The sequence below is a fragment of the Saccopteryx bilineata genome, chromosome 7 (genome assembly GCF_036850765.1).
Source record: "Saccopteryx bilineata isolate mSacBil1 chromosome 7, mSacBil1_pri_phased_curated, whole genome shotgun sequence".
Lineage (NCBI taxonomy): Eukaryota > Metazoa > Chordata > Mammalia > Chiroptera > Emballonuridae > Saccopteryx > Saccopteryx bilineata.
The window spans coordinates 82,685,873-82,711,556 of record NC_089496.1 but is presented as its reverse complement, the minus strand read 5'-3'; the positions used below and the strand labels follow the sequence as shown (position 1 = coordinate 82,711,556).

The 25,684-nt window shown below is 47.3% G+C and overlaps 1 protein-coding gene across 1 annotated transcript in view; it reads left to right on the top strand.

Moving 5' to 3' along the window:
* PDLIM1 (PDZ and LIM domain 1) overlaps positions 1-25,684 on the top strand; it is a 50,819-nt gene that overhangs the window by 17,702 nt on the left and 7,433 nt on the right. Inside the window, exons 2-4 of the mRNA XM_066239744.1 lie at positions 7,414-7,565; positions 9,100-9,184; positions 14,004-14,203. Coding sequence (XP_066095841.1) covers positions 7,414-7,565; positions 9,100-9,184; positions 14,004-14,203 — 437 coding nt within the window. The remainder of the gene's footprint in view (positions 1-7,413; positions 7,566-9,099; positions 9,185-14,003; positions 14,204-25,684) is intronic.

Sequence of the window (25,684 nt, the reverse complement as noted above, 5' to 3'; positions counted from 1 at the left end):
CATCTTTGCTCCAATGGAGCCTTGGCTGCAGGAGGGGAAGAGAGAGACAGAGAGGAAGGAGGGGGGGGGTGGAGAAGCAAATGGGTGCTTCTCCTATGCGCCCTGGCCGGGAATCGAACCTGGGTCCCCCGCACGCCAGGCCGACGCTCTACCGCTGAGCCAACTGGCCAGGGCCTATGCATTCTTCTTAGAAGGAAAATAACAGGGCTCTACAGCCTGATCTCTTTATGTCTCCAGCCTCATCCCCTTCTTCTCCCTTCAGTTCCTGTGTTTCATCCCCGCCAGTCTACATGCTGTTCCTATAACTGGTCATGTTCTTTCCCACCTCCTGGAGTGCCTTTTAAGCAACACCTCCTCTAGGGAGTCCTGATTCCACCCTTAAGTTCCCACTGCCTCTTTGCCTCGAGCATAGCACTCACCAGCTCTTGTACATGCCCGTCTTCCCTAGGAGACCGCAAGCCCCCTGATGAAAGGCACCATCCTTTTCCATCTTTATTTCCGTTCCTGTGTGGTTCCCGGAATCTCCAAACAATAGCTCACATGTTTAGAGATCCACAGTGTGCTCTGCCTGAATCTTCTCATGTAGTCCTTGTTTTATAGGTGAGAAGGGTGAGGCACACACAGGTGATATATCCCACCCAAATACACTTGGCTTACAAGTGGCAAAGGAGGGCTTGAATCCTGCCCATCTGACTTCAGAAGCCACATCTTTTCTCCATCCCCATTGGTTTGAGAGAGAGAGGGAGGCTGGAAGGGAAGAAGAGAGAGAAGCATCAACTTGTCCCACTTAGTTCCGTTTAGTGGTGCACTCATGGGTTGCTTCTCGTATGTGCCTTGACCGGGATCGAACCTGTGACCTCAGCGCATGAGACGATGCTCTATACACTGGGCCACCCAGTCAGGGCCAGAAGCCACCTCTTAATCACAAGCTACACTGTCTTTCAGAATGCACTATATTTCCCCATGTATAAGACACACCATTTTGGGGGAAAAAATTGGGGTCTAAAAACTGGGGTCTTAGTGGTTGTAGCATTTGAAATGCCATAGAGGGAACTGAGGATGAGGCAATATATGAAGACAGTGATTTGTCACCAGACACAGATGAGGACAAGCTAATGGATGGGAGTTTTGGCAGTGATGAGGAGTTGTATAAGTGTTATGATGAATAAAACTTGAGTTCAATAACTTTAGGTAATACATTTTTTTTTTCAAATTTCGGTCCCCAAAATAAATGTGTGTCTTATACATGGGAAAATACAGTACTTAAGGAATGACTGTCTGATGAATGGATGAATGAAAGGAGGAAACAGAGGAGGGATAAAGTAGAAAGATGCCATTGCCATAGAGGAAGGCTACCTCTTGTCATGGCTGGTGGGTGTGCATCCAATTCTATGTAATAGCAGTACTTGGTTATTTAGATGTAAGTTGAAAGTGGGAGAGCTATATCATACTTCTGTTCTGCACTATTTAGAATTTAAATTAAACTTTTTAAAACCTATGTGCTCAGGAGTCTGGCAGCAATGCACAGGCTTGAACATTGCATTAGGAATTTGCAGTAAGGGAAAGGTATACAGGATGGCCCATGAGCAGTGTCTGCCTGGCAGGGAAGGCATGGCTGGAGTGAGGAAGACATGAGTGAATTCTGCAGAAGAGGGCACGTTGTTCATTAGTGGAAATTGTACCTAGACCCATTCTTAGGCAGCAAGAGCTGTGTAATTTGAGTTATGGTCTCTTAGGAAGAAAGCTGGAAAAGGGTGTTTGTTTTTTTTGTATTTTTTTGAAGTTGGATATGGGGAGGCAGTCAGACTCCTGCATGCGCCTGACCCCAATCCACCCCGCACGCCCACCAGGGGACGATGCTCTGCCCATCTGTGGCGTTGCTCTGTTGCAACCAGAGCCATTCCAGTGCCAGAGGCAGAGGCCATGGAGCCATTCTCAGCACCTGGGCCAACTTTGCTCCAGTGGAGCCTTGGCTGCGGGAGGAGAAGAGAGAGAGAGGAAGGAGAGGGGGAGGGGTGGAGAAGCAGATGGGCACTTCTCCTGTGTGCCCTGGCCGGGAATCGAACCCAAGACTCCTGCACTCCAGGCCGATGCTCTACCACTGAGCCAACCAGCCAGGGCCTGGAAGAGGGTTTTTGAGGATATCCATTGAGCTAATGCATCGGTTTCTTTGGAGAGTACAGGATTTCTGTTTTAGAAATTGAAGCAGACTCTAGCATGAGCTGCTTCTGATGGAATTTGATGGTCAGGAGGAAATTAGAAAGGACAGTGTGGTATCCTGAGCTAAGTGGATGCACCTTGGAAGTGGAAGTGGATGGGCTCTGGAACCTTCTGCTGCTGCTCACCAGCTAATAACCTCAGGCTAACCCTCCCCCACTTCATTTCCTCCTCTGTAGTGATGCAGTGATATTCCTACCTGATGGCATCACATGCGGATGCGTATGTGAACCCTTGCCAAATACTTAAACTGTGCTTGGTGCATAAGAAGCCCTCACTAAGTGATGATTACAGTGGATAGTTAGAACTGGAGTAAGGATCGGAGTCCACCAGTCAAGATGAGAACTAACTGATGATGGCCACGCAGGTCTCTCCTGAGGCCCTTGTCAGTTCATGCTCTGCTCCGTGTATTTCATACAGGGCCCCGCTCAGTAGAGGGCAGGGAGATGACTGTCCTGTGATGGGAGGTGCCCAGGCAGTGGCAGGAGTCTGTGACACTCCGGTACCTTTTGTAGAGGGCCACGGCCGATGAGTCTCCTAAGTCTGGGGTTTTCCTGGACCCTGGCTCTTGGGCTTGGAGCACCTGCTTGTGGCGCTGTGCTAGAGGGATTGGAACAAGGGGATCTGGTGTCGAGTTCAGGCCCAAGTCTTTAACTGTGTGAACTTGAATCAGTCCCAGCTTCCGGGAGTCAATTTCCTCATCTGTAAAGTTATATGCTGGTGGTGAGGTCATCACTATTAAAATCTCAAATAGGAGACTGTGTGTGAAAGGGCTTAAATCTATAATTTGTTTAAATCCTTTTTTGAGAACAACACACAGCTCGTAAAAGTATGTGAATTTAATCTGTTTATGTTTGATTTCATCCAAGTTTCATCTAATGATGTCTTGTAACACCCTTAAGAGTTCCTTAGGCTTTCCATTAGTTTGGCTTTAAAAAAAAAATCAGACTGAAAGATAGGATGGCCAGGCCTTGCTGACTCAGGCACGGGGCTTTTGAGACTTGTTCTAGCTTGTCCGAACCTGCTGAGAGGTACTTAGGAGAAATGCCTCTCCCAAAGAGAGTTTGAACCAAAGGCTGGAAATCCCGGAACTCCTAGCAGTTGGGCATATAAAATTAAAAGAAACTTCTCTTTTCACCTTTTCAAACTGTTCCCCCTACTCCCCACCCTTTTAGTTTTGTGAGTGAATGGTCACATTCCAGGACAGCAATGTGGAGGGAAATGATTATTTTACACACACCCCCTTTTTTTCTGAGAGAGAGAGAGAGAGAGGCAGGGGGAGAGAGACAGGAACATTAGTTGCTCCTGTATGTGCCCTGACCGGGGATCGAACAGGCAACCTCCATGCTTTAGGACGATGTTTTAGAGCTATCCAGCCAGGGCTTAACTTTTATTGATTTTTAAAGAGACAGAGAGAGAAAGGGAGACAGAGGGGAGGGCAAAGGGAAGCATTTGTTGTTCCACTCAGTCGTGTATTTTTTGGTTGCTTCCAATGTGTGCCCTGACCGGGGATCGGACCCTCAACCTTATTGATCGGACCCTCAACCTTATTGTTTCGGGACAAAGCTCTTTTTTTTTTTTTTTTGGTATTTTTCTGAAGCTGGAAATGGGGAGAGACAGTCAGACAGACTCCCGCATGCGCCCCACTGGGATCCACCCGGCATACCCACCAGGGGCGACGCTCTGCCCACCAGGGGGCGATGCTCTGCCCCTCCGGGGCGTCGCTCTGCTGCGACCAGAGCCACTCTAGCGCTAGGGCAGAGGCCAAGGAGCCATCCCCAGCACCCGGGCCATCTTTGCTCCAATGGAGCCTTGGCTGCGGGAGGGGAAGAGAGAGACAGAGAGGAAGGAGGGGGGGGGTGGAGAAGCAAATGGGCGCTTCTCCTATGTGCCCTGGCCGGGAATCGAACCCAGGTCCCCCGCACGCCAGGCCGACGCTCTACCACTCAGCCAACCGGCCAGGGCCGGGACAAAGCTCTTAACTGACTAAGCTAACCAGTCAGGGCTATGATCCCTTTTAAAGGATAAAAGTAAGTAGCACGATTGCATATTTAATAACACTAGATATGTTAGATTCAGTCATTCACTGGACAGTACTTGCTGAGCACTTAATGTGTGCCAGTCATAGTGCCAGGCACTCGGGATACCATAGCACCAAAGGCAGACAGAATCTGCCCTTACTCACCTTCCTGTTTAGTTGGTCCTCCGACATTAAATAAACCCGCAGAACAGATTTGCAGACTCAATGTGCTAAGTGCCACAATGAAGAAGAACAGACTATCTTAGGATGATGGGGGGGGGGGGTGTAACCTAGGTTGGAGGTCAGGGAAAGCCTCTCTGAGACCTGAGGAGGAGACAAGTTAACTGGCAGAGGTGACAGCAGGTGCTAAGCCCCTGCAGTGGGACAGAACCAGGAAGACCCCTGAGCTAGGGCTCAGTGAGGGAGTGGCATGATGAGGGTGAGGAGGGAGGCGTAGTTGTTTTCATTTTTAAAAATTTTTAAAGATTTTATTTATTGATTTTAGAGAGACAAGAGAGAGAGAAAGAGAGAGAGATGAGAGAGAGAGAAAGAGGGGGAGGAGAAGGAAGCATCAACTCATAGTAGTTGCTTCTCGTATGTGTCTTAACCAGGCAAGCCCCGGGTTTCGAACTAGTGACCCCAGCATTCCAGGTTGATGCACCACCCACCAGGTGACCACAGGTCAGGCAGAGGGATGCATCATCGTTTGGGACCTGATGGTGATTTGGGGTTTTGTCCTTGGGACTCTTTTTAAAAAGCACTGTTAGATGTAGTCATGACAAATGAGTTTGATCAGGCTGCTCTCTCTGGAGGCAGAGTTTGCCAATCCAGAAGCATTGCTAAACCCACATAAAGTGATGCTGAGGGCCGTTTTTAAACAAGGGCCCCCTTGTATTGTTCTTAATAAGAAGCAAAGAATACATGAGGTCACGTCAGATTTGTCTTCTCGTCAGAGCAATTTCTTCTCACTGCAAGCACTGGGTTCTGGCTGGTTCCGCCATCTTGGCTGAAGGAGGAAGCCCACGCCTGCCTGTATAAATGTCCTCCCAGTGGCTGGATGAGAAGAGGTCTAGCGTTGGATCAGGGCTTTCGTTTTTCTAAAGGCTAGCTCTCTGGTAGATGGACGATGGGAAAGCCAGAAAAGGCAAGTGAGGAGGTCAGGGTCTCCGCATTGGTTTCCACATCCTGCTATATTCCAAGGGAGTTTTGCCTGATAAAGTCATAAGCATGTCTTAAGCCAGAAGGACCTCAAGGATCAAGTCATCAACCTTTATTTTATGGGGTCAGGGTGCTGATGAGGAGATGGACCATGACAGCACACCAGCCACCTCAGAAGGGTCAGCATTTTCAGTTTGATGAAATTGGAAACAGTGGCTACTCAAAATTTCTTTAGATATTGAGGCTTGACGGCTTAAGCCTTGCATCTTGCTTTGGGGCCTCTTACCTTCTGTTCAGCCTGGCAGAGGCACATGTGTTCACGAGGGCTTCCTAGTTGGCTCCCAGGTGTCAAGGGCCCTCTCCAAGGGGAGGCCGGGACACCGTGGACTCGGGGAGTCTGGGTGTGTTACCGCCACTCAGCTTCTGGGGACTTGGAATTCCTGTTAAGGAAAGTTTTCCATGTTAAAGTCATGGACTGACGCTGGCCTGGCAGCAATATATTTAGCATACCTTGGTTTAGAAAAATACCTAATAACCAAAAATTACTCTTGAGGTTTAGTACTGCTTCAAAATGAGTTTGTATTTTATTCATCACGGCAGCATCTGTCTTGACTCGAAGAACAGTTGTACATCTGTGTGTGAGGCATGATATTTATTCAGTTCATGTGTAATAGTCAGGGGGTAGATGGACTTTGATGACCCATTACAGTCATTGACTCACTCCCCCAAGCACTGGGAAGCCCATAAATTTGGAATCATTGCCTCCAAGTCAGAAGCATTGACCTACAGCAGGGGTCCCCAAACTACAGCCCGCTGGCCACATGCGGCCCCCTGAGGCCATTTATCCCGCCCCTGCTGCACTTCTGGAAGGGGCACCTCTTTCATTGGTGGTCAGTGAGAGGAGCACATTGACCATCTCATTAGCCAAAAGCAGGTCCATTGTTCCCATTGAAATACTGGTCAGTTTGTTGATTTAAATTTACTTGTTCTTTATTTTAAATATTGTATTTGTTCCTGTGTTTTTTTGTTTTTTTTTTACTTTAAAATAAGATATGTGCAGTATGCATAGGGATTTGTTCATAGGTTTTTTTATAGTCCGGCCCTCCAACGGTCTGAGGGACAGTGAACTGGCCCCCTGTGTAAAAAGTTTGGGGACCCCTGACCTACAGTAAACCAGCCAATATAGGGGATGATCCTAATCGTAGTCAACTTCTCAGGTGGGAGGAAATGAACCAGTGGAAACCCATTCTACCAGATTAAAAAATATTCTTTATTGCCTTTATAAATTATAAAAGTAATTCAAGCTCATTATAAACACCAAAAGCATCACAGAAATGCATAACTGAACAATTTGGTGTGCAGTGTTCCAATTTGCTTTGTGTGTAAGAAACATATTTTTAAGATTTTTATAGACAGATGTTACTGTACACAGTGTTCTCTGAGTGTGCGTGTGTTTAATGGGTCATTTATTTTAAGGAAGCAATAAGGTTCAGTGGGAAGAACATTGGGTCTGGCTTCAGGGTTTGAGGCCTCGCTCTGTACTATACTATTTGGATGACTACTAGTACAAGGTGGGGCAAAAGTAGGTTTATAGTTGTTCATATGGAAAATAATACAATAGTTGATAAATAGTAATATAAGAATAAACTCTGTTTTGCATACTCACGGCTGTAAACCTACTTTTGCCCCACCCTGTACAGTAGTGTACTATTAGGGTGATCTCAGTTTTAAATCATTGATCTTACTAAGCCTCAGTTTCCAGATCTCTAAAATGGGACCTGATATTTGTCCTCCTTTCTCAGTGTTGTTGTGAGGATCCTATGAGATGTTATATGGAAAAGGACTCCTTGTAAACCAGAATGTATTCCACAAATATTATAAAGGGTTATTACGCTTGACAATTACGATTTTAGTTAGTCCCTTTCCCTTTTGCATGCTTTGATCCACATTTGTGAGTCAACTCAGTGTTTGCCTTGGAGACAAGAAGTAACTAGCCTGCTCTTTTCCCTTTTTTCCAGGTCACTCCCGGAAGCAAGGCTGCTATAGCTAATTTATGTATTGGAGATGTAATCACGGCCATCGATGGGGAAAATACCAGCAATATGACACACTTGGAAGCTCAGAACAAAATCAAGGGCTGCATAGACAACATGACTCTCACGGTAGCCAGGTAAGGCTCGTGGAAACGCCCATTCATTTCTGATCCACTGGAAGCTGCTTGCGGGCAAGGACTGCCTCACCCATCCCAGAATCCCTTCCACCCCCAGCTCAGAGGCATGTGTACTATGGGCAGGACAGAAGGTCTGTGGAATTGGAATTTCAGGTGCTTATTTCCTCTCAAATTGTCATAGTGCTTCTTACATTTTGGGCATCTTTTGGCATTTCTACTTGGTCCAATACAACTAGCCAACATTTTGAGGAAGTAAGATCAGTTTACTATTGTCAGGTAGAATTAACTGAAAACTTCTTCCTGGCAAGAGGGAACCTACCCAGGATGTTGCTCCTGCCACACCACACTGAGCAGTGGGTGCTGTGCCAGGAGATGACAATGACAGAGAAAGAGGACAGCACACCAGACAAAGCGCTCGCTGAGTGTAAGTCCAGGCACGCAACCAGAGAGGAGAGCTGACTCTTCTCAACAGGCTGGTGCGCCGAGGGGGGGCGCACACCGGGAGTTGTAATTGGGATAGAATTCCTATCCTTTCTTTGAGTCTTGAAAGGAGCCCTGCAAGGGCATCATTTCAGAAGTGATTTGGTTCAACCTTTCTGTCTGCGTTTTTCCCGTTGGACCAAGTTGACATTCTTCATTCTGCTCTCTTGTTATGTTAACCTGCTCTTGAATGTCTCATTAACCTTAGCTCCCACAACTCTTCGTCACCAACCCTTTGCTCAGGCTCTCATCTGTGAAACAGGTTTTTGGCTTTCTTCTACTTGGCCCCGCAGGACTAGCAGGAGGACCGAGTAGGGGGCAGGATGTCAAAAATTTTACACACTGCAGTGCCTTCTCCTCATGGGAGGTATTCATTTTATGACTACTCCTCATTCTTGTCTCCATTTCTATCTCAGATCCAAATCTCCTTCAAGTCTTAAGATGTTCATATATTTATTCATTCATAGAATAGTTGATTTTTGATTCATTTACCAACAAATTAGGTTTTTCTTTATGTATATCTGGCACTGTGCGGGGCACTCTGCCAATACAAAGATAAATGCAAGTATTCTCTCCGCATAAGAGAGAAAAATGAAAACTGAGATTAGACCAAGATTGTGGCTGTGTGACTGGTACGAAGAAATCCTTCGCCAGCTCAAAAAAGGACATCGCTTTTATTGGGTCCGGACAAACTTCATGAATAGTTTGGTCATCTGGCTGGATCAAGAACACTGGGGAGATAGAGGAGAGGCTTGTTCTGTTCTGAGCAGAGGTGGGCAGCATGAGGCGTGCTCAGGGAGCAAGGACGAGGCTGGTGTGGCTGGGAGTCAGCGATACAGAGTATAGTGAGGGAGGACGAGGCTCAAGAAGTCCCAGCAGCTTGGGAAGTCCCTCACAGCAGAGCGTGAGCAGCCATTGAATATGACGTCATCAGATTGGTGCTTTCGAAAGATCACCCTGGTGGCAAAATAGACGGGAAGGCAAGGCAAGGGGGGGCATTTTTCTATTCTGTTTTTAGTTTATAATATACTACAGCTCTGTTCGTCTCTTGCAGATCTGAACATAAAGTCTGGTCTCCTCTCGTGACAGAGGAAGGGAAGCGTCATCCATATAAGATGAATTTAGCCTCTGAACCACAAGTAAGTACTTGTACGCCACTCCTGTCACTACCCAGCGGCTTTTCAGCTTCTGACACAGCTCAGCACACTCCCGCTCTTTCCTGCCTTGGAGGCCTAGAAATAAGCCTGCAGGGAGAGCCCTCCACTGTCCGCTCTGGGTCCTGGCTCTTGTTCAGCTCTTCCCGTAAGGGAACTGCAGGAGGAAAGGGCTGGAAAACCCCAAGGCACTGACACCATGGCCTGGGCTGGAAGCTGGGGGTGGGAAGGCCGTTCGGGAAGCGGGTGGAAGCCTTCCTGTGCAGAATGGGGTGGCGGGGCCCTGAGAAATGAGGGAGCTGACTCGGCTCATTGTGGACTTCAGTTACAAATGAATTCTGCCAGGGATGAAAACCAGTTTGAGTCTCGGGGCCTAGAAGTTAGAGGTGCTAAGGGGAAATAGAACAAGAAAGTCAACTCTGCCTCTGCTCCTGGTGTCCACTGTCTGATTTCCATGATTGTTAGGGTGGGAATCTCTATTTTTGTTACAGTGAGACTTCTCGTGAGACCTGAAAATTACTAGAACTAACTGGTCATTTATATTGGAAAATGTGGTAGGGAGTCAGTGCATAATTGAATTTCCTGGGGGAGTCGACTGTCCAGGATCCCGTATTTGTAAATAAATCTCTCAGTACTTAAGAGTATAGGTGATTTTATTTTTTTCTTCCTTAATTGCATCTTCTAAATAATCTACCTTGAGGGAGGGGGCATTCTTTTTTAAAGAAAGGAAAATACTCAAAGAAGAAAGTTTAGAACATCTCTGTAAAAGTCTACACATTTGACATATAACTTTTCCGAAAGTATGTGTCTTTTGGATAAATTAATGAATTATTAATGGTAAGTTAATAACTAAATGGCTTTTTAAAACTTCTTTTTGATTACTTTTTTTGTTATCTATTTAATCCTTTTTATTTATTTATTTATTTTTATTCATTTTAGAGAGGAGAGGGAGAGACAGAGAGAGAGAGAGAGAAGGGGGGCGGAGCTGGAAGCATCAACTCCCATATGTGCCTTGACCAGGCAAGCCCAGGGTTTCGAACCGGCGACCTCAGCATTTCCAGGTCGACGCTTTATCCACTGTGCCACCACAGGTCAGGCCTATCTATTTAATCCTAATTGAAGATTTGAACTTTAAAGTTTTTTTTCTAAATTCAGGACATTTGTTTTTGTGATGAATTGAGATGTAATCAAAAGATAACATTGTCTGACCAGGCGGTGTCACAGTGGATAGAGCATCGGCCTGGACACTGAGGACCCAGGTTTGAAACCCTGAAGTCACCAGCTTGAGTGCAGGCTCACCAGCTAGAGCGTGGGATCATAGACATGACTTCGTGGTTGCTGGCTTAAGCCCAAGGTCGCTGGTTTGAAGCCCAAGGTCACTGGGTTGAATAAGGGGGTCACTGGCTTGGCTGGAGCCCCCCAGTCAAGGCACATGTGAGAAAGCAATCAGTGAACAACTGAGGTGCCACAACTTATGAGTTGATGCTTTTCTTCTCTCTCCCTTCCTGTCTGTCCCTCTCTCACTCTCTCTCTCTAAAAAAAAGATAACATAGCTAGCTGTCTTATACACATCAAACAAAAATGTGTATGAAGGGAACTCACTGGGGGCAATGTGAGTAGATTGAGTGGTTGTGAGTGATACTGTCTCAGACAGCTTTCATGAAAATGTCAGAAATCTAGTCACACAAAATTTTTTCCATTAATATAATAAAAATCCTAAGAATCCTAAGAGTCACATTAGGGATCACTTTACATAATACATTTCAAAACGGATACGAACCTATTATTCTGTACAACTCCTGTTAGGAAAGTTTATAAAATGGGGGTCAGTCTATAAAACTGGGAGTTGTACACACTACACACTGATTTAAAACATGCCTCAGTTAATTCCAGCTTCCCAGGGAGTTCCTGCCACTTCATTAAATTTACTGTAAATGTTATGTTTTAACGTGCTAAATTCTCATACATTTTCTAATGATTTTGTCTTAATTTGGTCTATCTAAAAGTCCTAGTTTTCATTTAAGATAATACTTACATTTCAGTTATACTTTTGTATGTATGTATTCTTAAATTTTCACCTTAAACATATAATCTGGTTACCTGTATTAATAGTTTGAAGGTGGTTCTCATCAGACTTTAAAAAGTTCTCAAATAGTTTAACATCTAACTTGAGTATATTTTTCTTTTGATTCCAGTAATTCTTGGTTCATGTGAAGAATTTCCCACCTCTCATTTTTTTCAGTCTTCACTTCTAGTCATTCTGAAATAGAGGAGTGAGGAGGAGGAGCAGAGTTCATCTATAATTAAAAATTATGTTAGCTCATGTCATGCCAGCCAACACCCCGGGCTTATCTGAGGTCAGAGCAGTTACACACCTAGTTTATATTTCCTCATTATTGAGTTTCCTAGACAACTGATAAAATACAAAGCCCAAACAATTACATCATCCCTTCCAAAAGGCAGGCCCTGAATTAACCGCCTCTTTTCTGGAAAGACCGGTCGGTATTCATGTGGGGTTACCGATATTCCTTTTATGTACAAAACAGATACGTTCTTGGAAGAGTCTCTGTAAAGTGAAAACCAAGAATTTTCAACCTGCACTTTCTACCCGCTTCCATTCGAATGGAATGTATTTCCGTGGAGGGGAGAAGGGGGTGGACACTGGCTGAATGTGTGAACCACGCACTGTGGTTGGCACACAAATATTTCACACCAGGTCCTTATGAAAGAGGTTTTATTCACTTCATTTTAAAGATGAGAAATGGGCTGAAAGAGAGGGATAATGGCCCAAAGCTGAACATGAAGCGACGGGGGTGGGGAGCAGGGGGCGGTGGGGAGGAGGTGGAGGTGGGAGGGGGGCAGAACTGAGCCAAGAAGGAAACGAAAGGCTGCTCCCTGGTGCCCAGCGTCCTGGGCAGCTCCCAGGAGTTGCTGCGAAGGAGGAGAGAGGAGGAAGGGGTCGCCACACTCCTGGCTACAGCTGTGCGTCTGCCCACGGTGCTGCAGTGTGCCTGCTGACGTGGCCGCGGTCCCAGGCCACCCGTCTGCTGATCTGCTGCCGTTAGTGACTGCATATTATTATTTGGATTAGTTGTGCCATAAAATCTACTTAATCATCCCTTGATTACTGCTAAAGTTATTAACTAATTATACTTACTCCCTTCCCCCCCCCCCTTTTTGTGAAGCTTCTGTGTGTTCTTAGCTTTGATTCAATGTGGACAAAGCCAACTCACTGTCACCTGTACAGCGAAACCTCACTGGTTCCGACTTGTTGCAGAAGCTGCCCATCTGAATAATGAAAAAAGAATATTTTCATGTTGCCTTTTATTTTAAATCAGTACATGGTGAATTAAGGTGTTATGTTACATCATCACGTTTTCTAAGAAAGCATGGAAGACTTGAAGGTTTAGCCAAAAGAAAGAGGAGAAATAAAGGAGAGCAGTAGAGGACAGAGAGCCATGGGGGGGCCAGTTGTTCAGTTGTTCTAGGCTTGGGTGTTACGAAAGGGACCAGGGTTCAGGAGGATTCTAGGGCACCCAGAAGATAACGGCGCAGGCTCAGTGTAGCGGGCTTCACAGAACCATGTGTTACAGCCTGGGAGCCAGGCTTGACCCAGACCTGGGTAGAGAGCACCTTGCTCATTGAGTCATTGGAAAAGCCGTGATTTTTTTTTTTTTTTTTTTTTCTGAAGCTGGAAACGGGGAGAGACAGTCAGACAGACTCCCGCATGCGCCCGACCGGGATCCACCCGGCACGCCCACCAGGGGCGACGCTCTGCCCCTCCGGGGCGTCGCTCCTTTGCGACCAGAGCCACTCTAGCGCCTGGGACAGAGGCCAAGGAGCCATTCCCAGTGCCCAGGCCATCTTTGCTCCAATGGAGCCTTGGCTGCGGGAGGGGAAGAGAGAGACAGAGAGGAAGGAGAGGGGGAGGGCTGGAGAAGCAAATGGGCGCTTCTCCTGTGTGCCCTGGCCGGGAATCGAACCCGGGTCCCCCGCACGCCAGGCCGACGCTCCACCGCTGAGCCAACCGGCCAGGGCCCGTGATATTTTTTTAAAAGACATGTTAGTTTAAAAAGTTTTGGCCGTCTGTAACAAAAGCTCTGAGGTGTTGTAGCTGTGGCAGTTATCCACAACGCCTGGCAAGCCAGCGTGGGAGTGGGGGGTGCTTTATTCATCTTACGGAAAGGAGGGGAGTGAAAGTCCTCCTGCAGCTCTGAGGCACCGCCCTGGGACAGGCCCTCCCCTGGATTAGCCTTGTTCTCCCCCCACAAGAGCGCCCGATCCCGAGTCCCCGTTAGCCCCCTTCTGTGGGAGCACTGAGGCCGTCTCTGCTAGTCAGGAGCCGCTTCACCCCGTGTCACCACCGCCCTCCTGTCAGTCTGACTGCTCCCTTCCAGGGACTCGATCTCCACCTGTTAGCAGCTCTTGCTTTGCACTGCCTGTGAGGTGACAGCCCATTGTTCTCTTCCTGGCACTTCAGTCCCTTGGGAATGTGGCCTGAAAGGATGTTTCAGCTCCAGGGCATCAAGGGGGGTCCAGCCCAGGGCTTGCCAGCAGATCAGCTTCACTGGGCCTCAGGGAAGAACCAGAATTCAGAGCTGCCTGTGAATCTGCACAGGAGGCCAGCTCGTGAGATCGCCCTGTTGTCCGAATCTACTGGGTATGTCAGAGGCCGGCAGCTAAAGCTTGGCCTTGAGTCAGGGCCATTGAGCTTGTTGGAATACCCCCTCCCTGCACTGCCCATCAAGGGGGGATTTGTCGGACGCCCTTCCCCCTTGATTTCTCCTCTGATCTCTGCCTGCAGGAGGTCCTGCACATAGGGAGCGCCCACAACCGTAGTGCCATGCCCTTCACTGCCTCGCCTGCCTCCAGCTCCGCCCCCAGGGTCATCACAAACCAGTACAACAACCCCTCAGGCCTCTACTCCTCTGAAAACATCTCCAACTTCAACAGCGCCCTGGAGTCAAAGACAGCAGCCACCGGACCGCAGACCAACGGCAGAAGGTAAGTAGGCTCGTGCATTCTCCAGGAGAGAACCAAGCTGTGCAAGCAGGTGGGAGAAGGTTGAGCCACTGGCCCCGGGGAGAAAAATGTCGACTTATCAGCACAGTTCTTTCTGCGTTCATTTTCCGCATCTCTAAAAAGGAGGCAATACCTCCTGCCTTGTAGGGTGGTTATAAAATTAAGAAGTATCCTCTAAAATGCCCAGTACCCCATCTGGCACAAAGTAATCAATTATCCGCCAAGACCCATGTTATTATTGTCTTGATATCTCTGGTCATTGTCCTCTTCTAAGTGACCACATTCTGCCCTTCACCGGCCCGCTGCTTCCTGAGAAAGTGTTCGGTATTTACAATTTGGGGTTTTGCGGTGTGTACCCTCCAGTCTGAGCAAGGGAAGAGTTCTTCGTGATGTGGTTTTTGGTTTGCCTGTTCCCCGAGTGGCCAGTAGAAATAATATTAGAAAGAAGTCTGTGAGGATATAAATGTGTGTCCGTAGGAATAGGTTCTGATCCAGGGACGGGGCAGAGGCAGGTTTGCCCAGGGTGGTGGGGGAGGCTGCAGGTGGGTGATGGGGAAGGTCTAAGGAGCATTTTGCTCTGCCTCCCTCCTGTCACTAACCATTAGGCCACAGCTGCCCCTAAGTCTTTATTCAGCAGAGAGGCCCTGTGTTTGCTCCATCCCAAACTCTCTGAAGATGGATGCAAACACTGGGAATACCAGGGATTGTGGCAAAGAATGGGGTTTGAGAATGGGACCACTGTTCTGTGGGTATAAAGGGGATGGACTACATCATCAGTTGCCATGTCAAGTCCCCAAAGGTGGCGGAGATAATAAGGACACGAGGGCAGAGCCCTGAGTGCAGATAGGGGAGCAGAGTGGCTCGTGGCTGCTGGCCAGTGCGCACCCCATTCAGAGGGGGAACTACTCTTTCGCTTCAGCCAGACACCATATGCTAGGAGACCCATTTCTGTTGACTAATTGCATTGAAACAGAAGTCCAAATGGCTTTGTTTATTTGAAATTTCCTGATTTTTAATGTTGGTGACAGATTTGGTGGTGACAATTCTGTGTGGTCCAAACATGTCTGATCCCTGAGGATCGAATGGAATCCATGGTTCTTGTGCTAGCTCTGAAGCCCATTTTGCTGTTCAGTTTTTCCCCAGTTGACCTTTAATAAGAATCTGCCAGCCCTGGCCAGTTGCTCAATGGATAGAGTGTCAGCCCAGTGTGCTGACATCCCAGGTTCGATATCCGGTCAGGGCACACATGAGAAGCAACCATCTGCTTCTCTTTCCCTCCCTCTCCGCACTCTCTCTCTTTTCTCCTATCGCAACCAGTGGCTTGGTTGGTCTGAGCATCTGCCCCAGATGGGGGGTTGCTGGGTGCATGCAGGAGTCTGTCTCCCTAGCTCCCCTCCTCTCACTTGAAAAAAAAAGAAATCAAAAAGGAATCTGACCAGGAGGTGATTAAACTGTAAATTCATTGCCTCAAATGCAGAGTAGGAGAAGGTAAGGCAGGAGAGGTTCCAAATGACTGAAGTGCTTGGAAAGGGCTGCTGTGGGGACCTCTTGGGGGCCCCCTGGCCATATTGTCCCCCTTCCCTGAAAGAGCCGGATATGAATGGGCAGCCACCGTATGCAGGTCTCCATGCCCAGCCCTGAAAGGCACTGCGATTTCCTTTAAGCTTTAGAGTCTAGGAGGCGAGACTGCTCTGAGAGTTTGGCTTTGATAAGTTGTTAACCCTTTGAGTAGTGAGTTTTTTTCGTGCTTGCTGACCCCCAGGAGTGAGTTTTTATTTTTCAAAAAATGAAATTAGTTCCAGTTCCAGTTTTATTAACTTAAAATTATTTTTGTTTAATAACCAATTTATGGAAACAAGAAGAACATACATTTGCCTTTTTTTTTTTTTTTTTTTGTATTTTTCTGAAGCTGGAAACGGGGAGAGACAGTCAGACTCCCGCATGCGCCCGACCGGGATCTACCCGGCATGCCCACCAGGGGCGATGCTCTGCCCACCAGGGGGCGATGCTCTGCCGCGACCAGAGCCACTCTAGCGCCTGGGGCAGAGGCCAAGGAGCCATCCCCAGCGCCCGGGCCATCTTTGCTCCAATGGAGCCTTGGCTGCGGGAGGGGAAGAGAGAGACAGAGAGGAAGGAGGGGGGGAGGGTGGAGAAGCAAATGGGCGCTTCTCCTATGTGCCCTGGATGGGAATCGAACCTGGGTCCCCCGCGCGCCAGGCCGACGCTCTACCGCTGAGCCAACCGGCCAGGGCACATTTGCCTTTTTTTAATTTTTGCCTTGCACATTTTTAAAATAAAAATTTTTGTTACGATATTATTCTGGATGGTCAGGAGGCATGAGGACGTACATGAATGTTCATACTACTCAAAGGGTTAATGAATTTATTGTAGTAACCAAGTCAAACTGGCTACGAATGCTTCTTGCCCCAAATTCTGATTCCTGCAGTGCCTTGCTGGCGAGAGATGATGATCTCCTTCAAGGTGACTGTGGGAGCATTTGGGGTACTTGACACAGAGCACATGCTGGACCCCCAAGCCTTCCGTGGACACACGGAAGGAAAGCTCTCCAGCAGCTGGTGGGGGTGGGCTGAGCGGTGGAAACATCTGGGCCACGATCCCTGTTCTTTGCTGCTTTGGTCCTGGGGGGAGGCTGAGAATGTGACCCCTTGTTACTGTCCCCAAGCGGAATGTTCCATGCCCTGGAACTAATAACCCAGGAAATGACACATCCTTAATTGAAAGAGCTGCTATGCATTGGGAGAAATATGTGCCTGGGAGGTATTTTTAGTATTATGGCCTTGGCCATTAGTCCTTCATTAATGTCTTCTTTCTTCTCCCATGCTCCCGGTCTGCTCCTTCCCCTCGGTCGGAAACGGACCTGACACTGGACACTGTGTACCCTTTCCTCTAGCCCTTGTCCCCTCCGGTTGCAGAGGTTTTTGGCTGCTGTGGCCTCTGAGTCTGTCAAAAATCTCTGCAGATTTTCTTAGCAGAGGGAGCCCAGGTTCTGCTCCATCCCAAACTCTTTGAGCATGAACCCAGAAAAAAAAAGAGAATCCCGGGAGCCCATGGCCAAGAAACTGCCTGAACAAGCCGTCCTGCCTGTGTGGGGGTCTCTGCTTACTGGACTGTTGCTAGAGAGGCCCCTGCGCACTGTCAGCAGAGGACGATTCTCCCGCGCAGCCAGCAGCCGCTGGGAAACCTTGCTTTCTCCCTCTGCAGAAGTCCCAGCGCTAACTCACCCCCGCTGTTTAGTCTGTGAAATCCGCTGACGTTCCAGAATTGGCTCACTTCATACTTTGCATCTGAGGTCATCGCTGATTCCCTGGGGCTCATTCTGAGTTTCTTTGTCCCATGCACTTCAAAACAGCCTGGTGTGTGTGTGTGTGTGTGTGTGTGTGTGTGTGTGTGTGTCTTTTTCTCTCTCTCTCTCTCAGGACTTTCCAGGGCCATGTCCCCATCAGACAAGAACACAGACAGCATTGTCATTTTCTTCTTAAAAGATTTTTATTTATTGATTTTATGAAGAGAGAAGAGAGCGAGGTGGAGCGAGAAGTATCAACTCATAAGTTGCTTCACTTTAGTTGTTCATTGCTTGCTTGTCATACGTGCCTTGACCGGGCCAGCCCAGGGTTTTGAACCGGTGACCTCAGTGTTCCAGATCAATGCTTCATCCACTGTTGCACCACAGGTCAGGCTGTCATTTTCTAATTTAACTGCGAAGGCAGGTGAGAGGGTGTTATCTGCCCTCTGTCCCCCCAGCACTTACACTGCGGAGCGGGAGGCCCGGGCCTCAGGCTCAGTTCAGTTTAATAAAGTCATTTATTGAGTGCCGCCTGTGTGTCTGGTGGGTACAGGAAATGCTGCTCTGTTCAGCATTAAGCTTTCACCTGCCCTCTGACCTCTTTCAACTGAGTTTAGGGGTTCTTGGGTCATTTTCTGATGATTCGGGCTCTAGAATTCATTATGTGATGATGCTTGATACTTTCCTAAGGGTACATACAGGCTTCGTAGATAGCAGGACCTGAGGTCGAATTTTAACCCTGCCTCGTCCTAGCCCTGTGATCTTGAGCAAACCAGGAAACTGCTCTGAGACTCTGTCTTCTTATCATGAAGTGCAGATAATACTAACCACTTCCCTGCCAGTTCCTGAGGGAACGAGGCGAGATGTGAAGAGAGCGCTCAGCATGGTGCCTGGCCCCTGGGAGCTGCTTGGTAAAGGGCAGCTCTCAGGACTGCACTGCCCACCAGGACCTCCACACCTGTCACTTCTGAGTCCTAGGGGCTTCCCCCAGAAAAGGCGGAAGCGCGTAGACGGATGTCATGGAGAAGCCTTTGCTGGGACTTACTGGAAGCGACTTCTTTCCCAGCATTGTAGCTTGGGCTCAGCCCCCTGGTGGAGTTAGTCACCTTCCTGGTGTAGCAGTGGAGTCCGAGTAGAATTATCAGCTGTGCTCCCATAACCCACACAGTCGTTCCAAGATACCAGCTGCAGAGCGTGTCTGCGGGCAGTGCCCCCCGTATCCTGGCGAGGCAGGTTCCTAAGCAGGTGCAGGGGAAGTAACGAGGTACGTTGTTCTATTCAAACGCTAGGAAGGATTAAGTTAAGCCTGACGCATTCGGAGCCGGATCAGAAGAAAACCTCTGTTATGAAGGGGGTGTTTGCGCCGCCAGCTAAACTTGCCCACAGCCCACAGAGAACTGGCTCGGGAGTCTGGGTGTTCCTCCCTCTCTGCCCGGTGCCCATAATTACCCCTCTGGTTTCTTATTACAGGCTCGACATCTAGGCCTTTGAAAACTAAAACTTCGGGCGCGTTCTGGCCAGGCTCCCCTTCTAAACATGATTATGTAGGATCCCCCCAGAACTGCATTTTTCGTGAGCATTGGGTAACCAGGTTGGGGCATCTGAGACAGGAGAGGTTTTTCTGAGTCAGCGAACCGCCTTTACCCGCACCTACACAAAAAGCAGCTACTGAAATGTCCTTTGCATCGTTTCCAGGTAGCATGCTTCAACACCATTTGGGGAAAGGGTTTGTACAATTAATTAAATTTTTTATTTTGAGGTCCTTGTAAACTCACACGCAGTTACAGGAAATAATAAGAGAGGTCCTCGATGTCCTTTACCCAGTTTCCTTCCATGGTAACATCTTCAAAACTACGGCACAATATCAAAGCTAGAAGATGAATGTAGTCAAGACAGAACATTTCCATGACCACAAGGTGCCCTTTTATAGCCACACCCATGTCCCTCCTCTCCCCGCATCCCCCCTGAACCCTGGCAACCCACTGATCTGTTCTCCATTTCTATGATTTTGTTATCTCAAGAATCATATGGTATGTTACTTTTAGGGATTGGCTTTTTTTTTTTAATTCAGCATAAGGCGCTGGAGATTTATTTGATTTATTGAGATTTTTTTTTGAAATGTATCAATAGTTCCTTTTTTCTGTTCTAAGGATTTATCCTTTTTTTATTGAGGTAAAAACACATAGCATAAAAGATACCATCTTAACCTTTTAAAGTGTACAGTACTTTAAAAGTATAGTAATATGCACATTATTGTATGGCAGACCTCTAGAACTTTTTTTTATATACTTTTTTATTTATTTATTTATTTATTTATTTATTTATATATTTATTTGTATTTTTCTGAAGCTGGAAACGGGGAGAGACAGTCAGATAGACTCCCGCATGCGCCCGACCGGGATCCACCCGGCACGCCCACCAGAGGGCTATGCTCTGCCCACCAGGGGGCGATGCTCTGCCCCTCCAGGGCGTCGCTCTGCCGCGACCAGAGCCACTCTAGTGCCTGGGGCAGAGGCCAAGGAGCCATCCCCAGTGCCCGGGCCATCTTTGCTCCAATGGAGCCTCGGCTGCGGGAGGGGAAGAGAGAGACAGAGAGGAAGGAGGGGAGGTGAGAAGCAAATGGGCGCCTCTCCTACGTGCCCTGGCTGGGAATCGAACCTGGCTCCCCCGCACGCCAGGCTGACGCTCTACCGCTGAGCCAACCGGCCAGGGCCTAGAACTTCTTTTTAATGTTTATTACTTTTCTAGAGAGAGACAGGAACATGGAGCCATTCCTTTGTGTGTCCTGACTGGGGATTGAACTGGCAACCTCTGCATTTCGGGACGATGCTTTAACCAACTGAGCTATCCGGCCAGGGCTCTTGAACTGTTTCATCTTACAAAACTAAAATCCTATACCTATTGAATAACTCCCCAATGCCCCTCTCCCCAGCCCCTGGCAACACCATTCTACTCTCTGAGAGTGACTGCTTTAGCTACTACCTCTGATAAGTATGCTCACGCACTATTTGTCTTTCTGTGATAGGTTTATTTCACTTAGCATAATGTTCTCAAGGTTCGTTTATGTTGCAGCATGTGACAGGATTTCTTTTTTGTTTGTTTTAAAATTTTATTGATTTTAGAGAGGGGTTAGAGAGAGAGAAAGGTTGGCTGGCGAGGAGGGTGGAGCAAGAAGCATCAACTTGTAGTTGCTTCTCATCTGTGCCCTGACCCGGGGCAAGCCCAGGGCTTCAAACTGGAGACCTCAGTGTTCCAGGTCGATGCCTTATCCACTGCGCCACCACAGTTCAGACTTTCTTGTTTCTTTTCTGAGGCTGAATAATAGTCTGTTGTTTATATAGTTCACATTTTCCTTATCCATTCATCTATCAGCAGACATGTAGGTTGCTTCTACCTCTTCAGCCGTTTTTGGAGAAATGTTTCTTCATGTCTTCTCTCCACTTTAAAAATTGAGTTTAAATGAATAAATAATAAATAAAAATGAAAATTCGGTTTTTTGTTGTTGTGGGGTTGTAGGAATTCTTCGTGTATTCTGGATAGTAGTGCCTTATTGAGTATATTGTTTGCAGACACTTTCTCCCATTGATTGCCTTTTCATGCTTGTCGATTGTTTCCTTTGCTGTTTAGAAGCTTTTTACTTTGATGGAGTTACACTTGTCCAGTTCTGACTTGGTTGCATGTGCTTTTAGTGTCATATTCAGGAAATCATTGCCAAGACTAGTGACATGCAACTTTACCCTATATTTTCTTCTAGAAGTTTCATGGTTTCAAGTCTTCCATTAAGTCTTTAATTAATATTGAATTGATTTTTATATGTTGTGAGAGATAAAGGTCCAAGTTCATTCCTTTGCAGCCAGATACCCAGTTGTCTCAACACCATTTATTGAAGAGGCCATTCTTTTTGCATTTTGTATTCGTGGCACCCTTACTGAATATCTATCATTTGACCGTATACACCCGAGTTTATTTCTGAGCTGTGCATTCTATTCCATTGGCCTATGTGTCTTTATGCCAGAACCATGCTGTTTTTATTACTGTGGTTTTGTTCATATGTTTTGTCATCGGAGTATGATGCCACCAGGTTTTTGTTTCTTTTTAATTCATTTATTGATTCTTTTTAGAGAGAGAGAGAGAGAGACAGAAGCGTTCATTTATTATTCTACTTATTTGTGCATCCATTGGTTGCTTCCCATATGTGCCCTGACCAGGGATCTAACCGCAACCTTATCATGTTAGAACAGTGCTCTGAGTGAGCTAATCAGCCAGGACCTGATGCCTCCAGTTTTGTTTGTCTTTTTCAAGATTGTTTTGGCTGTTTGGAGTCTTTTGATTCCACGTGAATTTTAGGATGTTTTCCCTCGATTCTGCAAAAAATGCCTTTGGGATTTTGACAAATTACATTGAGGACCCTGGCTGGTGGCTCTGTGGATAGAGCGTCAGCCCCACATATGGACGTCCCAGGTTTGATTCCCAGTCAGGGTACACAAGAGAAGCAACCATCTGCTTCTCTCCCCTTCCTCCTTCTCTCTCTCTTCCCCTCCTGCAGCCAGTGCCTCGATTGGTTTGAGCATGGCCCCAGGCGCTGAGGATAGCTTGGTTGGTCCCAGCGCATCAGCCTCGAGTGCTAAAAATAGCTCGGTATTTGAGTATATCAGCCCCAGACAGGGGTTGCCAGGTGGATACTGGTTGGGGTGCATGCAGGAGTCTGTCTTACTATTTCCTCTCCTCTCACCTTAAAAAAAGAAAGAAAGAAATTGCATTGAGTTTGTAAATCACTTTGGGTAGTATGGACATTTTAACAACGTTAATTTTTCCAATCCATGAACATAGATGTCTTTTCATTTACTTGTGTCTTTGCTGTGCTGATCCAGCTCTCAGAGCCTTGGGTGTTTTGTTCTCTGTCTTTGACATTCTGACCTTGACCCCAGCTGCTCCTTTGACTGGAGCAGGCCTGTATGTTACATAAGGTCTACGCAGGGGTCCCCAAACTTTTTACACAGGGGGCCAGTTCACTGTCCCTCAGACCGTTGGAGGGCCGGACTATAAAAAAAACTATGAACAAATCCCTATGCCCACTGCACATATCTTATTTTAAAGTAAAAAAACAAAACGGGAACAAATACAATATTTAAAATAAAGAGCAAGTAAATTTAAATCAACAAACTGACCAGTATTTCAATGGGAACTATGCTCCTCTCACTGACCACCAATGAAAGAGGTGCCCCTTCCGGAAGTGCGGCGGGGGCCGGATAAATGGCCTCAGGGGGCCGCATGTGGCCCGTGGGCCGTAGTTTGGGGACCCCTGGTCTACAGGCTCAGCCTCCAATATCCTTCTCTAGAAGACCAACTCAAGGGGAGTTTCTTTTTACATTCTAAAGACCACTGGCACCCTTAAATGCCTGACTCTGCCAACCACCTCCACAGGCTGGGAGGGGCCTGTTTGTGATACCACTGGGAAGACAGGGCCTATGGTCAGGGCCTAAAAGTATAGGAGAAAAATTAAACATTTAGGTAACGGGTGTACAGTCAGAGCCAAGTATGACTCAGGAAGAAACAAACTAGGAAAAACAAGGAGTGTAATGTATAGTTACTTCAAAGGAGTGAATTTGGTCAAACCCTTGCATTTTGTTGCTACGGTTGTAAAGCATGGGTTTGGAAAAACCTGGTGACTCTTAGCATCCCACCCTCCCAAGTTTTCCCCCTGGTGACTCGGTCATTCATATTATAGTTTTTGAAACCTTATCACTGTAGGATTCTTTCCTTCATTGCTGTTTCTATATATATATAAATATGGCAGTTCTTTTCTCTCCATTTCTAAAGCATATTTTTGTCTTAGAATTCTTTTATAAAACAATATGGTATTGTTTACTAATATCTTTCCTTTTTTGTGGCAGAGTCAGAGAGAGGGACAGATAGGGACAGACAGACAGGAACGGAGAGAGATGAGAAACATCAATTCTTCGTTGCGGTTCCTTAGTTGTTCATTGATTGATTTCTCATATGTGCTTTGACCGGGGGGGTGGGGGGTGGTTTACAGCAGACCGAGTGACCCCTTGCTCAAGCCAGCGACCTTGGATCCAAGCTGGTGAGCTTTGCTCAAACCAGATGAGCCCATGCTCAAGCTGGTGACCTCAGGGTCTCGAACCTGGGTCCTGCACGTCCCAGTCCGACACTCTATCCACTGTGCCACCGCCTGGTCAGGCTGTTTACTAATATCTTATAGTTTAATGTCTAAGACTTAGACTTTGTGTCTTACGATATTATTTTTGAATTGAGTGTATATTAGTGCTTCAAACAAGGTAATGGATAGTGAAAGTGCTTCATAAATTGTCAAGCAGTAGAAAGATAGATATTACCATTATTTGAGAAAAAATAGTAAATTGTTTTCCTTTTCTTTTAAATCATGGAAATACTTTTAAAAAGACTGCTGGAAGAATATGTGATTACCTCGTGGTTTGGGTTCTGTCATTTTTAGCATTCCCTCGGTGGCTTCCAGACATAACAACATACACCAAAGAAGGGGAAAAATTCTCCCTAAGCAAATTCCATGGTCCGATCTTGATTTTAAAATAGTTCCAAGTGTAATAGAAGGAAGATTCGTCGAGAAATAATGTGATCCACTTATTATAGGCCAGCTCAGAACTCAAGACCCAGAGAAAGAGTGCGGCATCTAACGCGAACGATGGGGCCGAGTAGGGGGCTGGAGGAAGACGAGGCTTTCGTTTCAACTCCTTTCATGGCAGCCAGCCCATCACCGGCCAGGAGGCTCTCACCGTTCCCTGCGGGTGGGAGGGACAGAGGCCGAGACCACTGCAGCCAGCATAAGTGACCTTCCTTGCAGCAGGAAAGCATACATCACCTCTTGAAGGCTTTGTCCTTGATTGCGAGAACCTGCTTGTAGTGAAGAGAAGGGCTGGTGCTCTAGTTGTGCAAGTGACTGTGCTTCCAGCCTGGAGTTGAGTGGATCGTGTGCCCCCGGGAGGCTAACCTGGAAAGGGAAGGGAGAGGGAGAGGTAACTTGGGGAGAGTCACCCAGGGAAACCACATACCTCTGTTTTCCTTTTAAAATGGAATGTGAAGGAACTACACCGTGGGCGGGAAATGAGTGAGTAAAGCGTAATCAGTGTAATCCATCTGTACGTGTAACCGTGGCTTCAGTTCAGCCCTAAGTACAGGTGGTCAGGCTCCCTGAGAAATTGCTGGTAGTCACTGCCTGCATCCTGACACCTGGAGGCCCCTGGGGGGCTGGACGGTATGCGGTTTGTTACTCACAGGTTAAAACTTGCTTACATTCAAACCTGTTCACCTGCATCAATAAAATGAACCCTGTATGGTGTTTGCTCTTTGGCTCCCTGTCGCTCTTCCCTGGGGGTGGTGGCTTCTGAAAAGCATCTGAGGCTGAGAGGCGGGAGGTGATTGGGCCACAGGCTGGGCTGCCCCTCCCCCTGGCAGAGCCCTGGGAGGTCCCGCTGCCATAGGATCCCCTGTGAGCCTGCAGGAGCAGGGAGAGGCTGCAACAGGGAGGAGAGGGACTTAACCCCACGTGGCGGTTTTCACTCATTTCTGTTACCTGCAGAGCCCTGATGCTGTGCCAGGCACTGATCCAGGGCTGGGAACACAGTGGTGAACAGACAGACCAAGTGGTTGCCCTCATGGGGGTTACTGTCTAGGGGGACAGACATCTGCACATATAACCCACGGGAGGGACAAGAAGACATGGAGAAGGATGCAGAGTAAGGGGGTGGAGTGATGGGGTGGGGTGGGCTTTGAAGTGGAGGGTCAGAGACCTGTCTGAAGAGTGACATCAGAGACCTGAATAAAGTGTGGAAGTTAAGGGAGCAGTAAGTGCAAAGGCCCTGAGGCTGCTGGATCCCAGAAGCAATGTGAGGCCAGTCTGACCAGAGCTGCATGAGCCAAGGGTGGCAGGTGATGTGTTTAGAGAGGAAAGCAGAGCCATATTTTTTAGGGCCTTTCTACTTTTTGTGATGAATATTTACTCCAGAGGAGGTGAATTTGATTAAATTCATACTTTGTTATTAAAACTAAGTATTTGGTTCTAAGTCAGATGAGAACACTTTGAGCCACATCACGAAAGTCTGATTCATGTGTTTAAAATCCCATTCTGGCCTCTGGTCTAACATGGGCCGAGGGGCAAGGTG